The 14638-nt window shown below is 37.4% G+C and overlaps 1 protein-coding gene across 5 annotated transcripts in view; it reads right to left on the bottom strand.

Moving 5' to 3' along the window:
- SORCS1 (sortilin related VPS10 domain containing receptor 1) overlaps positions 1 to 14638 on the bottom strand; it is a 580968-nt gene that overhangs the window by 101748 nt on the left and 464582 nt on the right. For all 5 annotated transcript variants that reach the window (XM_055118868.1, XM_055118867.1, XM_004611935.3 and 2 more), the window contains exons 10-13: positions 11134 to 11280; positions 2815 to 2917; positions 2474 to 2550; positions 589 to 680 (exon numbers count right to left, since the gene is read on the bottom strand). In XM_055118868.1, coding sequence (XP_054974843.1) covers positions 589 to 680; positions 2474 to 2550; positions 2815 to 2917; positions 11134 to 11280 — 419 coding nt within the window. The remainder of the gene's footprint in view (positions 1 to 588; positions 681 to 2473; positions 2551 to 2814; positions 2918 to 11133; positions 11281 to 14638) is intronic.

Here is a 14638-nt window from a genome sequence, read left to right as displayed (position 1 = left end):
ACACAGAGGAGAAAGTACATTGGAAACCCTGCTGGCAAATAGGCCTCACAGAGCCATCTGTGATAGACCTACAGACAGAAATGTAAAATGACATGGCCCCCAAAGGAAGCAGAGCACGTAGGATCAGAGAAATTAGGTGGGAACAGCAGCAGAACATACTTCACTTGAGCAGAATGAATGCAAGCAATGTAAATATTCAACTCCATGAAATGCCATTTGGGAAAGGTGACTGCAAGGTGCTGGATTACTTAGCGATAATAGCTAACAGTCCTTTCTATCTCATTCTGTGATGTAATATAGCTGAGAATAAAATATTTGGGAGGCTACTGTCATGTTTAAAAGCCTTAATACAGTTCCTTTCTCTGGAATAAAATATCTCTCTCCTTTCCTCCCTCTTTTCCTATCCTTTTTTTCATTCTTCTACCTTTTGAGAAATTGCAGATGATAATCTTATTTTATCATATCAAAGATGTAAATTATACATTGTCAGATCCTTATTTTTAAAATTTTCAGTACAAATACAATCTGACAGCCTGAGTCTTAGAATGGTCTGAGCAGGGTAATTTAGAAGTTCTTGAATGCCTTTACCAGAGATGTCGAATGGGGAGAGATGTGTGCTTCATAGCCACCAACACGCCACCCTGATCCAGATACAAGACACTGTGCTCTTCTTCAAAGATCTGGAGGGGAAAAGGATAACACAGAGGGGAACTTATCCATATCCACACATCCTCAAGAGTTCAGAGAATCAGTTTTCATATGAGGAGTCCAAATCTTTGGGAACTAAGTTATGAACAATGCTTCCCATGCAGGCCACACACATACTATCAGTTATGAATATGATTTTAGGTATAGCACAAAATATGTGAAAAATCCACAGGTCTCTAGCCATGTTGATATTCTCTTTGCAGTAGTAAGTTATACCAATTTTCATTTATCATGATATCAGAATATTGGATACATTATTGGATTATATATTTCAATTGAAGAAAGCAGAGATTTTCATACCAAATTCTTATTTACACAGATTAAGTGAAAACTAGTTTTAGAGACACGATGACTAGCCTAACCAAGACATTGCATAGTGGGTGTTGGAGCTGAAACTTACAGAATCTCACTTTCATGTAAGGAAGTAATCATTTCTTTTTTCCCCCTAGCTTTATAGAGGAAAGAGGAAAAAGAGTACCTCAAAATTGCTTAATTATCTTTGGGCCTGTGCGTCACTAGAACTAGCTTCAAATGTGGAGAAACCAATTCAAAGTCAAAACAATTTCTAAATACTTCCTATATAGAAAACATACTGCTTTCTGTGCAGTATTATCAAAGCATTATTAGATGGTCTATCAACATAGTATTGTTAGAGTTATACTGGGGACATAAATTTTTCTACTCTTTTGTTAACTTCTTTTACCTATATATGTTACAAGATTACTGAAGTAGAGACTGTGACTGCTTCGTTTTGTTTAGAAAAATGGATGGTAAAAAACCTGGGATCATGGTTTTACATTGTTCATAAGAAACTTCAGAGTTAACATTTCTACCTAGCTACCAGTAAAAACACCCTGGGATTTATATAGTCAATTTATTTCCTAGCCTGTTTTTTCTTTCCTCAAAGCATGTACATCCCATTGAGGATCTATGAATATTCTAAAGCCAAGAAATGGCAAATGAACCATGACACCAACATCCCTAATTTTTAAAGCAGTGTTCACATGCTGTGATTACCTGTGCATTAGATTTCAATTTACGTGCTAGTTATTATATGATAATTAAATGTCAGTGGATTATTAAAACTTATTTATTGAAGTGTAACAACCAAGCACTAGGCACATACCTTCATATGATTGCTAGAGCTCATTAAATACCTAGTTTATATGCCATGTGTATCTAATTTTCATTGAGCATAGAGAGAGCATTTAAGCTAAACACACTGGTATAAAGCGATTTCATTTCTTCTTTCCTTAACATATGCACATTGATGTTTATTACTCTGTCTTTTGCACATGAGATTTAAACATCTCAGAATACCACCTGGGTAATAGCTACTTCTAAATCACTGCATTCTTCGTTACGCCGACTAAAAGGCCAGGGGGATTTATGGAGGCAACTCAGTGCTAGGCAGATAATCTACCCTCCAGGCTCCATGTTCTCTATAAGATAAATTCTGGGTTTCTGGTTTACTTTTATGGAAAAAAATCTGTCCAATTAAATTTGGCCTCATTGTTACTTACAAAGTTTTGCACACATGAATTTGATGTAAGGCTATCATTTATTGGATTCTTTAATATATCAAGTTCCACAAATATTTGCTAAACTTAGACTTATTAAGACTTTCATAAAGCAAAATCTGAGATAAAAATATAAACACCCTGGAACCCTTTAAGATTTTGTGCCAATTAAGTTCCATAATGGAAACAAGTTGAACCATTCCATGTCATTTAAACTTTAATGACTAGACTCCGAATGATCTTACCTGTCTCCAAGTGTTCCCTGCATCTGAAGACACAAACATACTGATGTCACTGTCTGATAACTCTGAACCGATATTACCTAGAAGACATATCGCCATTAGTAAATCAAACTCTCTGTAAAAATAAACAATGAGCTATAACTGGCTGTCTGCATTGCACTAGATACACCCAGGCTACATGTATCATATCCGAGCAGTATTTTCCATTGTACTTGCTTCAAGGAGAGTGGTTTAGTTGCTTTTAAAAATATATTTAGCTTTCTCATTAAGTTCCAAGAACAGACACCTAACTTCTAAAAATAAACATAATTTAATGCAGCGAGCGAATTACGTGAGCTTCTTACCTGAAGCCACTATAATGCTGGGAGCCGTGTCTCGGCTGGCAATAATCCCAGATGTATAAGGATTCTCAGAAACTTTCAGGTGAAGGTGTAGTGAGCAATAGGGCTGAGAAGAAGAGAAACGAATGTTAGAAAACCACACAACCCAATTGTTAAGGAACCCAAGGAAAAGCTGAAACTGAAAGCATCCAAGCAGTCCATCTGTCCATACCCATTCCCTCACTCATCTTCTATTATACATATATGTCTGTAGGCCACCAAATATGAGATAGCTGCCAAATTGGTAAGAAAGGAGTATGTGGCCTTAATTTCCACTTGGCCATTACATGAATATTTTGATACTTGACCTATCAGACATCAGACAGAGATTATGAAAGTTACAGTCACTACAATTTAGTTCCTGCTGTGATAAAGTATGCAATTTAAGATCTTCCTATGGCTTTTCTTAAAGATAGAACATTATATGGGTCATAAGATCAGGCAAAATGCAAAATTCCAGAGATGTTGAGTCTGTCCACTTTGAAAACAAGGGAGTCTCCCGGGATAAAATAGTACCAAAACCAAAGATGGGTAGAAGATGCAGTGAAGATGCAATATTCAGGAAGATAAAGGTCATCTAAAGCTTTTCAATAATACCAGTAACAATGAAAAGAAACAGAAGATTTAAGCTACAACATTCTACATAATCAGGTATGGATGAGGAGGACAAATAGGATATGAAATCAGGAAAGAAGCTTCCGTAAAGGTTAGTGGGGGTTGAAGAAACAATTTGCAACCCTATTCTCAGTTGTATATATAGAATCCATGTGATCTGTGAAACTCTGCTAATATCTACTAGACAACAGACATGCTGTCTACTAGTTTATTAGGAGTAGTAGTATTCAATATAAATTCAGATCTGTAGGGAAAAAAAAGTTGTCTATAATTGATTAAACAGAAATTTGACACACTCTCTGCCCAGATGAGATCCGGAGCAGCCTCGCACGAAGTGGCCTGCTCTGCTCCTTAAAGACCATGCTCCAGGAGGTCTACTAACCCATTTTGGCACCCAGTGACTTCTTATAGAAATGCATCTAGACTGTGAACTGAGCTAAAATATGAGAAATCCAAAACCTCGAGGCTGCTCTCATGGCCCCGCGAGCTTATATAATCTTCATTCTCAGCAATGGAAAACAAATTATTAAATGATGCCTTTTCAGCAGGTTTGATTGTTGGGAGAAAGTTCCGAATAATAATAATGAGTTCTCCGTGGAAATATTGAACGTATTCAATGTATAGAGAGAATAGAGTGAAGATCATTAGCCATTCAGGTGGGGGGGGGTGAGTGTGGGAGGGGGGTATATTTGGAGTTCTTGGTGGTGTAACATGTACATTGGTGAAGGGATGGGGGTTCGATCATTATATGGCTGAGACTTAATTAAACCTGAAAGCTTTGTAACTTTTTTCATGGTGATTCAATAAAATAAAAAGTAAAAAAAAAAATTGAGGGATCTGTTTACCCACGTATAAAAACATTGATCAAATTCCCTGATCAAGGTATCAATAGTTTTACAAAAACAGGATAATAAATCTTATATGATTTTCACTTAAAATAGCTCTTGTACTGAATTGTCAAAACCTTCAGGTTTGTGTTTGAATCCACACTTCTTTTTATCTCTCAGGAAGATTATTGTCTAATCTTATCGACTTGGGCTTCTAGAATCACCAATGTATCACTGTTATTACTTTTCTTCTGCTCTGTAAGTCTCAGCCAGCAGATATTTAGAGAGCTACAGAGATACAATGATTAAATTTATATTGGGTAGAGTAAATGACAAACTAAAAATGAAACCAAAGAACAAAAGCTGCCCAAATACTAGCAAAATAAAAACAGTAGATCACTAAGAGATCCTTTTATTGCTGACACTGAAAGCAAAACTCTCAGTGACAGCACCAAAGCCTTGTCTTTGCAGGAAAACTTTCAAATGAGGATTTTTAAATTTTATGATACTCTGTAAAACAATTTAGGCATCAACCCCAATATGAAGAAACAGATCCAAGTACCTAACATCCTTTTATTCAGGATCATGACTTCAGTGGGAACAATTTGATGTAACAGAGGTTTTGGCAAAGCTTGTCAACATTCTGATACTCAGCCAGAATAAAGTAGAGGGATCAAAATTATTCCCCACGAGTGTTTTCCATAAAGCTGAAGACTATGATGCTCCCACTTCTCTGATCTACATCTATTTACTTTCCCAGGCACTATCCTTACATATTTGAGATATATACAGTTTTATCTCCCTCAGACATAGACACTAGAAATAAAAGGAAATCAGGAAGTCCTATCCCCCCGCCCCCAGACACACACCACTTTCTGCTACCTAGTATAGAATCTAAAAACAACAGTCAAAAAAATAGCACTGGAAATATCAAGCCAAGCTTTTATGTTAGGACATGAAAGATACTACTATTTTATTCAGAAAGATATTGGCGGTAAGTAATTTTATTTATAAGCTGCATAACACAGACTAAAATGAGTATCTAGTTGGTCTTCTGATAGGAGCACCATTTCTTGGGGATAGCACCTAGGCATTTGGTTTATTAGAGGGCTTTTTACAGTACTCAGAGAATAGGGTACCCCTGGTTGCCAATGTCAAGCCAACCACTTGCCATATACCTCATCACTCAGTAGTTTATAAGATGAAAACCATAAAGATCAGTTGCCATCTCATAAGGGATTATTTGAAACAGAGCACTTGTGATTACAAAAGGAAAGGGCCTTTTCAATTGGCTCTCTCTGCACAGCTCTGTTGCCATGGCGTTCAGAGTCCTGCGATAAATTAATTTGAGAAGAAAGACACCAACTCATGCGGTAGCAGCAACATTAAAACTGATCATTTTTGTGCACACTTTTTCCTCTACTCTGATATTTGTTGTACTGGATTGCCCCCAACTGGTACAAGGAGAATATTCTGTGGCTTTTTTTCTTACTTGCTTTTTTCCAAGGAAAATATTGGCCTCATCAATGTTTGAAGTAAAGCAAGAGTAAGTGATTCATAGCACTGAACTAAAACTTGTGTATTTGGCCCATTTTGAGCATTTGTCAAAGTCACTGAAAATTAATTAAAAAGGTTTGTTATAATAGTAATATAGCCACTGCAAACTCATGAAGAACATGGGTCAAGGTTTTTAAATATGTACCTTTTACCCAAACAGGGGACACTTTGTCCTACTCTTCATTTTTCTTTTTCTGCTTTTCTGCTTTCTTTTTACATAGAAAATATGAACCAAATGCCTTTCCAGAATTACATCCAATTCAGAAAAGTCAAAGCACAGTTTGTTTCACAGGCTCTAGTCAATTTCCTGCCCTTTCAGCTTAAAAAAAATACATACACACACAAACACTGAACTGTTCACTAAAATACCATGTGTTTGCAGCTAGCTGACCTGCAGAGATAGGAGAGCTTCACATATGAATTTGCAAGCTGCCATTATTCACAAGTAATGATTGGACACGGAATATCATCAACTGATCAACAGATCAGCTGTAGGGACTAGAGCTCTGGTCTCTATCTCCTCAGCGTCCAGTGTAGAATTCAAATATCTCTCACAAATTTAGGTCTCTTTCCTAAGAAAAAGGTCACAAAGGCAAGTGCGTACAGAGTTGCTGGAAGTTCACAAGCTCCTGATTCCCAATGTGTGCATTAAGTCATACTTACTATTCTTTTCTGGTACAGTGTATTTTAACTAACAAAAATTGTTGGTCATTCTGAGCATTCAAAAAATATGATGAGTTCAACTAATTAACTAGCAACTATCTCCATAACACAATCACTGGTCAGTGAAGAACTACTGAATGATAAAACAATAGAAGACATTTTCTCACCAAGAAATACATGATCTTTAAAACTACTTGAGTATTTAGGGTGAAATAGACTTTCTGCTTCTTTTCCCCATATATATTTAATTACACGGGAAGGGCATTTGCCTTGCACGCGGCTGACCTGGGTTCGATTCCTTCACCCCTCTCGGAGAGCCTGGCAAGCTACGGGAGATTATCTTGCCCGAATGGCAGAGCCTGGCAAGCAACCCGTGGCATATTTCATATGCCAAAAACAGTAACAAGTCTCACAATGGAGATGCTACTGGTGCCCACTTGAGCAAATAGATGAACAACCAGACGACAGTGCGACAGCAGTGCTACAGTGATACCTTTGTCCCTAGAACTAATCTGCGGACTACAATGAAAGCTAAATGAGACCTTTTAGCTTATTTTAAAAGCAATAAAATGAGACCTTTTAGCTTTTAGCTTATTTTAAAAGCAATAAGACAATAAATAAATCTGCAAATCTTTTACAATATCTGTCCTCCCCCTTTCCCTTCCCCCCACACATTGTTTCACATACTGCACTGATGCCAAGAATCGATCAGATGTTCAGTAATGAGGTAGGGACAAGGAAGAAGGAACCCCCTGAACAGATTGCCTGGGTTGGAGGTATTCAGCCCAGTGTTGATTCCGAATAGGTAGAAACACAGCCAATGCAAGGAAGGTGCAAAAGAATCAAGAATCCTCTGGCAGTTTAACTCAAATAGAAAACTTCCAACTCAATCCACAAAGAAGTCATTGCCTCTTTCTACGAAACATGATGTTTTCTCGAGAGACCCAAAGATTTGTCACAGGCTCCACTCACATCTTAACCCTTGGAGGCAGGTGGACCATGACCTGCACTACCCCATCTAATTGTACAATGCAACCTTCAAAGGAAAGAAATCCCAGCTGAGCTCTCCAGGCAATCAGTCTAAAAGTTCTAAAAATACAGCCCCAAATTACTCTGGATGTCTTATTTCTATAGAATACATTTAACCAGGAACATTCCATTTGGGCCTGTAATTCTGAACTTGTTCCACATCTGTAACAGCCCTGCGGGAAAATCTCTTTTCTAATCACTAGGCCGTGCTTGCAGTGACACTGTCACTTTCCAAGTACTCACAATCTAAAATCACTTTCTCTCTTCCCTCTGCTACCAGCTCCCAGGAAAGGAAGGATTTTAGTAGTCTGGGTCTCCTGTAGCTCAAAGGTTTTCTTTCCTATTTTGTGCATTTCATAAAATGATTTTTCCACTTTCCTCTCTACTCCTTCGTCCACCCATATATATTCCCCTCCTGACCCTGTCCCCTATTTTGTAAAATTCAAATTAAAACAACATTAAACAACATGGTTATTGGGAAGAAAGGATTTAAAATAAAAAAAACCAAACTTGCGAATACCCATGTAGATACCTGCCATTAATTAGCACTTCATTAATCTTAAGGAGACTATTGATATTAACTTTGGGGTCAACTTGATTCTTTGGACTTCAGAGGGAGAATATCATGGCAAATTATTTAACATGCTCCAGTGTGAAAGTTCAAAAGTGAAATTAATAATACTGTCAATCGACAAAATAGATGTCAACTGACCATCTATGTTAAACAAATACAATAACATATGTGTGGAGCACCTCCCATGAGGCATATATTGGGGCTGATTCTCTGGAGTAGCAAAGAGAGCCATGGTTCCTGCACTCACTGATTTCATATTCTAGCAGAATATGGACATGAAGGCCTAGAAATACATGGACTGAGTTCAGATCATGAGTAGGGTCTGGAAATCGAGTTTAAGGTAATCAAGATTAAGAGAATCAAGCAAGAATCCAAATGCCAAGGAAAACCCAAATGAGGAGAAAGGAACTATAAGAGAAATAATGGCAAATGCAATCTATGATATAAATTCACAATGTAAGTTCATGAAAGAAAATACTCTCCTCTCCCCACTTATAAGGATTATATAGGAAAGATAAGAGTCTAGAGATGAGAAAGGAACAGTGGGCAGGGATCTGAGCCTAAGGAACATTATAGGCTGTGATAGACTATTTCAATTCTATTTTACCAGCATTAGGAGTCATTAGAAGGTTTAAATAAAGGAGGCACGCAATCTCACATTGATTCCATTTAATCTCACATTGATTCCATTTATACAAAATTTTAGGAAAGAGAAATATACTTTGTAGTGAAATAATAGTAGTTATTCTATACTGACTACAAAGGAATAAAGAACAATTTGGGGAATGGATAACCAAAGTGAACTTGCTTGGTCACAACAGTAGTTACATGGAAATTATTTCTCCAATTACTTTGCGAATTTATCAAACTGCACTCTGAATATAGGTATTTTCTATGTATTTTCCTCTCAAAACATTGTATTTTTTCTAGAAAACAAAGTTCTCATTGCCAGTTGGCTAGAAAATTGATTGCTAAGTAGAGAAAGAAGAATCAGTTAAGTCTGTCACTGTAGGGGTAATGAAAAATAACAGTAACTTGGATTAGGGTGGTTCTAATGGAGATGAAGAACTATAATGTTATATATTTAGGTTTTCAAGACTCACATTAAAACAAACAGTAGTCTAAAAACAACAACAAAAAAGCACCTTGCTAAGATCTTTGTGTGAGAGGCAATTCTAGTAGTTCACATATGATGCCAGAGTGTCCAAGGAAACCTTTGAAGTTTATATATTATATTCTCTCATGAGCATTTTCCCCCAAAGAAGATGGAGGACCATATCCAGACACCGGGATGTTCTATGCATCTTTGGCTAATTACATTATTCTATCTCAGACCAGCTAACTAGCAAAGTCACTTTATTTATAAAATGTCACTTAGCTGTCTTGATGGAGTAACTTTTAAATAAATAACTGCTATATTTACTTTGTACTTTGTACTTTGGTTTTTGTACAACCATTATTATAGCTGGATTTTCCCCTTGTAAGTTGCCAATAATAAGGATGGAAGTGGAGTGAGAAGCTGAATTTCAGACTAACGAAGTGACAACAGTTATATTTTCTGCAACTAAGAAGGTCAAGTTCTGATGGCTGGAATATTCTCAAGGAGGAGGATGACCTGTCTAAAGCTTTATTATATAAACCTGCAGATTGAATCTTCAGACTTCATGGACCGAGGTAAGTGATATGTGTGTGCATTATAGTAAAGTTAGAACTATTATAAGGAGTAGGAACACAGCATTTTAAAACTAAGAAGTGTACCTTATGATTTGACATTCTATTGGTCATTATCTTTGGTGAATTTAATCACAAATTCTAATTTGTCTTCCAGAAATCAGCATTCAATTATAACTCTTTTGAAATTTATCTCTTCCTACACTCCATTTTGCATTCACTGACTATCCATAGAAACATCAAGTATGGGACTGGTGCTCAACTAAGAAGTGAGATTTATTATTTTATTCAAAAATCTAGTCTCTTTTATGTAGGTTGCAAACTCCTTGAAGAACTATATTTGATCCTTGTCTTGAATGCTCCTATATTATAAAATATGTAAATGAAACCATATTTATTTAACTAACCAAAAATTAGACATCTGAAAAATGATAGCCACACTTCAAAGCAGAGGTCAACAAGCTGTTTTTTACAAAGCCAAATAATAAATATGTTGGGCCTTATGGACCCCATTATGACTACTGGATTTTGCCATGGTAGAATAAAATCAGTCACAGATAATATACAAAGAAGCAGGGTGATTTTTAATAAAATTTTATCTGGCAAGTAATCATTGAACTGTATATGATAAACAGATCATATCTTGAAAACCCAGCTTTACAGAATTAGACCTAAAGAAACATGTCATTAGGAGTTTACTCACTGGATCTTACCTCATTGGAAGGCATAAAATTCTTTAAAAAATATAATTAAACCTCTTCATTAGAAAATACATCTACACAATTGAGCCTTCAACTTACCAATTCTATATCTGAATTTATGTAATATTAAAATGTGCAATAGGGGACTGGAGCAATTGCACAGTGGGTAGGACGTTTGCCTTGCATGTGGTCAACCCGGGTTTAATTCCCAGCATCCCCTATGGTCCCCAAGCACCACCAGGAGTAATTCCTGAGTGCAGAGCCAGGAGTAACCCCTGAGCATCACTGGGTGTGACCGAAAAAGAAAAAAAAAAGTAAATAACAAAAAACTACAATAGGTTACCTGTGGGTAAATAAGAGTGCCTATGCCAAAATAGATAGAAACAAACGACATATTCTCCTATAAACTACAGTGTGACCGTATTGTTAGAATTTGGGCCATAAATGAATATCCTCAGAAATCAGCAAAACACTCATGTACTTCTGTCTCAGCAGACAATCATAAAAAGTAGAATGGTGACCCTTCCATATCCCTTTCTGTTCATCAATTTGCACAATACGCCCCAGAATCATCTTCATGGGATTGTCTACCTCCATTCCCAGACCTTCCCTCTCAATTGCCCTGTGCTCCCTCATGAAGACTTACCAGTAAACAGTGGACAGGGTCCCCTCTCAGATCCGTGTCTGGAGCCTGCAGCAAACGCCAGTCTCGGCCTTTATTATACGTAATGAAAGTCTTCACCTGGTTTTCAATCTTCTTGTTAGCCAAGAACATTCCCTTTATCCCTGCTACCTGGGAAAAATTGACATGGCTGAAAAATACATCAATTTTATAAAGAGAGCAAGTGTTTACTTGAAGAACAAACAAAAAAGCAGAATATCAATTCCAGCTTTGGCCATTTGAGTTGAATGAAGAACAGAGAGGTTCAGGAAAAGGGAACAAAAGATGATACTTAAGGGAAGTGGTTCTTACCTTAAGTAAATAAAACAATAAAAAGTGCCTCTAAAATGTGGGTATCACTGGGGAATATTATCTGCTATGGAGGCAGGGAGGAGGTGGGGAAGGGGGGTATACTGGGAATACTGGTGGTGAGGAATATGCACTGGTGGTGGGATGGGTGTTTGATCACTGCGTGATTGTAACCCAAACATGAAAGCTTGTAACTATCTCACGGCGATTCAACAAAATTTAAAAAAATAAGTAAAATGTGGGCATCGCGATTCAAATTTGATCAATGATTCAACTTCTTTTGATGATTCCCTTGGGTAAATACCACTTATTTTGTTTCACAGATTAGAGACTCATTCTGGTAAAGTGATATGTCCAAAGTTCTATTGTCCAATACCTCAAATTTTTAGAGATCCTGAATATTCTGAACTGGCATTGAACCCAGAATTCTATTATTTTACAGCACAAGCTTTTAATTACTATAAATTATTTAGCCATATTTAGCCTTCCACTGTATCACTGTCATCCCGTTGCTCATCGATTTGCTTGAGCGGGCACCAGTAATGTTTTCATTGTGAGACTTGTTGCTACTATTTTTGGCATATTGAATATGCCACGGGTAGCTTGCCAGGCGCCTCCATATAGGTGAGATACTCTCAGTACCTTGCTGGGCTCTCCAAGATGGACGGAGGAATCGAACACGGGTCAGCTGCATGCAAGGCAAATGCCCTACCTGCTGTGCCATCGCTCCAGCCCATATTTAGCCTTTAACTGTTGGGATATATAAAAGTATGTGATACAATTATGATCGCTTTTTTCCCTATAAAAAATAAGCTCTACCAAGCTACTAAAAAGCATTGAGCCAAAAGAACAGAATTTAAACATAGAGAAGGAATGATTTCCCTAAATTGTCAAATAGCCCTTCCATTTCTCTAATACCTTTCTCTCCACATTAAGCAGTCCTTATTAATTACATAGTTCCAAAAATAATTGGTGTCTTTCTTCTGTATGTTAGGAGTGGGTAACAATTAGAAAACTCCCAAAATTGGGCAATAACAAATCACTAATTGTGCATTTTGTTTTTAAAGTGTTTTAGATTATAAGCATATTCATCCATATCTCACTTCACACAAAATTATGACAACTAGAAAAACTGAAGGAAATGTGAAAGGGGCCTTTATGTGTAGAATACTGTATATCTACCTTATGCATATTTCATTTAATGCCCATTATCACTCAGGAAATGCAGTTACATTTAGTCACATCTTGAGAATAAGGGGAACAAAACAGATCAAAGGGTATTCTGGAGCACACAGAGCGTTATTAGTGAGCAAATATATTTGAACCCCTATAATAACACAGGGGCTGGAGCAATAGCACAGCAGTTGGGCTTTCACCTTTCACACTGCCAACCCGTGTTCGATTCCTCCGCCCCTCTCGGAGAGCCCGGCAAGCTACTGAGTGTATGGATGCTGCACTGCACAGCCTGGCAAGCTACCCGTGCGTATTGGATATGCCAAAAACAGTAACAATAAGTCTCTCAATGAGAGACGTTACTGGTGCCAGCTTGAACAAATCGATGAGCAACAGGATGACAGTGACAGTGACAGTGATAATAACACAGACCTTTTATAATGTACTGCAGATTTATTTGGACAGTGTCTCCTAGGTAGCAATCAGGATTCTCAGGGTCCCAATCTGTGATTCTTGGCCAACCTGGCATGAGATTCAATGGAAAAACCCAACAATATCATGTTGTTTAGGTCCTGTGGTGCCAGAGATGACCCAGACCTGACTCAAGCAGTGCTTGGTCACTTGATGCCTAGAGAATCATGCGGTGCAGGGGATACACTTGAGTTGAAGATGTAGTAAGCACAGTATTAAGACCTGACTGCTATCTGCAAAACACTCATAAGTAGAAAAGTGAAGCAATAGCTGCTCTCCTGTTAATCACTGAAAAGAACTATGCCCAATACTTTCTATATAAAGTATTCAATATCCACTCTGGACCTGTATAATAGCTATTATTTCAATTCTATGGGTGAAGAAACAGAAGTGCATACAGAATTTAATTGCTTAAAGCTACAGTGTTAGGTTTCCCTCCCAAATCTGACTTCTAATGTTCTCTGAACAAATAAATCTCCAAATTTATCAATTGAAAGAGGCTGGGTTTCTATCAATAGAATATGCATAATTTGCCTTTGCTTTTGACACAGCTAAACCTCATTAGTTTGTACCTGCTGATTTTGCATCTGCGATAATTTAGAGTTGGGTTAATTTTGTACACTTTTGAAACAGCAAGTTTGTTAAGTAAATAAATAGTATAAAAGAGTTGCTGGAAGAAATATATTGAACTATTTAGAAAAATAAGCTTCATTTGGGGCAAACCACGGCAGCCAGACATCTCTGAGGCATTTTTGATCCTTAACAAAAATAAGAGATGTAAACTCCAGGAGCATTCTACCTTCCAACCTTGATGTGTTAATTACAAATAATATTTAGTTACTCACTGTACTAGCTCCATAGGAATACTCACCAGGAAACCCCATATTGCTTTTGCATATGTTTGTGATGCTATAACATATTTAACCATGACTAAACTGCCAAGTCTTTAGAAATTAAGTTTCATAAATCAGAATCTCCACACAGTCCGACTTATCTTCCCTCCATAGCCAACCTCTAATTGGGAACAACCCCATCTTTCATTCAGCACCCTGGGAGCTAACGACAAGGACAGAGAGAATAAAAATATTACCTCTGCCAGTAGTTTCATTATCATTTTCTTTTCTGTCCCCTCTCGCTATTTTGGCAAGGAAATCTGAACAGGGTTATATATGTTTAAGAGACAGTTCATTTGATTGACAAAAGAAAGGATTTTAGTTGGCGCCCAACTGATTGGCTGTATCAAAGGCTGAGAGCTCTGCTTTGTGATTCATCCCTGGCAGATAGACCTTCAGGTTTATCCGGAAGTATAAAAGCTTGGCAAAGCTGAGGATCTGTGTGACAACAGACCACGGGGGCTGCAATGGGTGTACTCACTTTGGGCCAAGGTACTTAATCTGTTTAAATTCCATTTTGAGGTGTCTTTATTTTACTTCTTTGTCTGACCTGTAGAACAGATGCCCTGGTGTGTGTGTGTGTGTGTGTGTGTGTGTGTGTGTACACAGGAAATCTTCTGTACACATATGTTTCATCGCCCTTT

The sequence above is a fragment of the Sorex araneus genome, chromosome 11, assembly GCF_027595985.1.
Source record: "Sorex araneus isolate mSorAra2 chromosome 11, mSorAra2.pri, whole genome shotgun sequence".
NCBI lineage: Eukaryota > Metazoa > Chordata > Mammalia > Eulipotyphla > Soricidae > Sorex > Sorex araneus.
The sequence above is the reverse complement of the archived record's forward strand: the minus strand, read 5'-3'. Positions and strand labels throughout refer to the sequence as shown.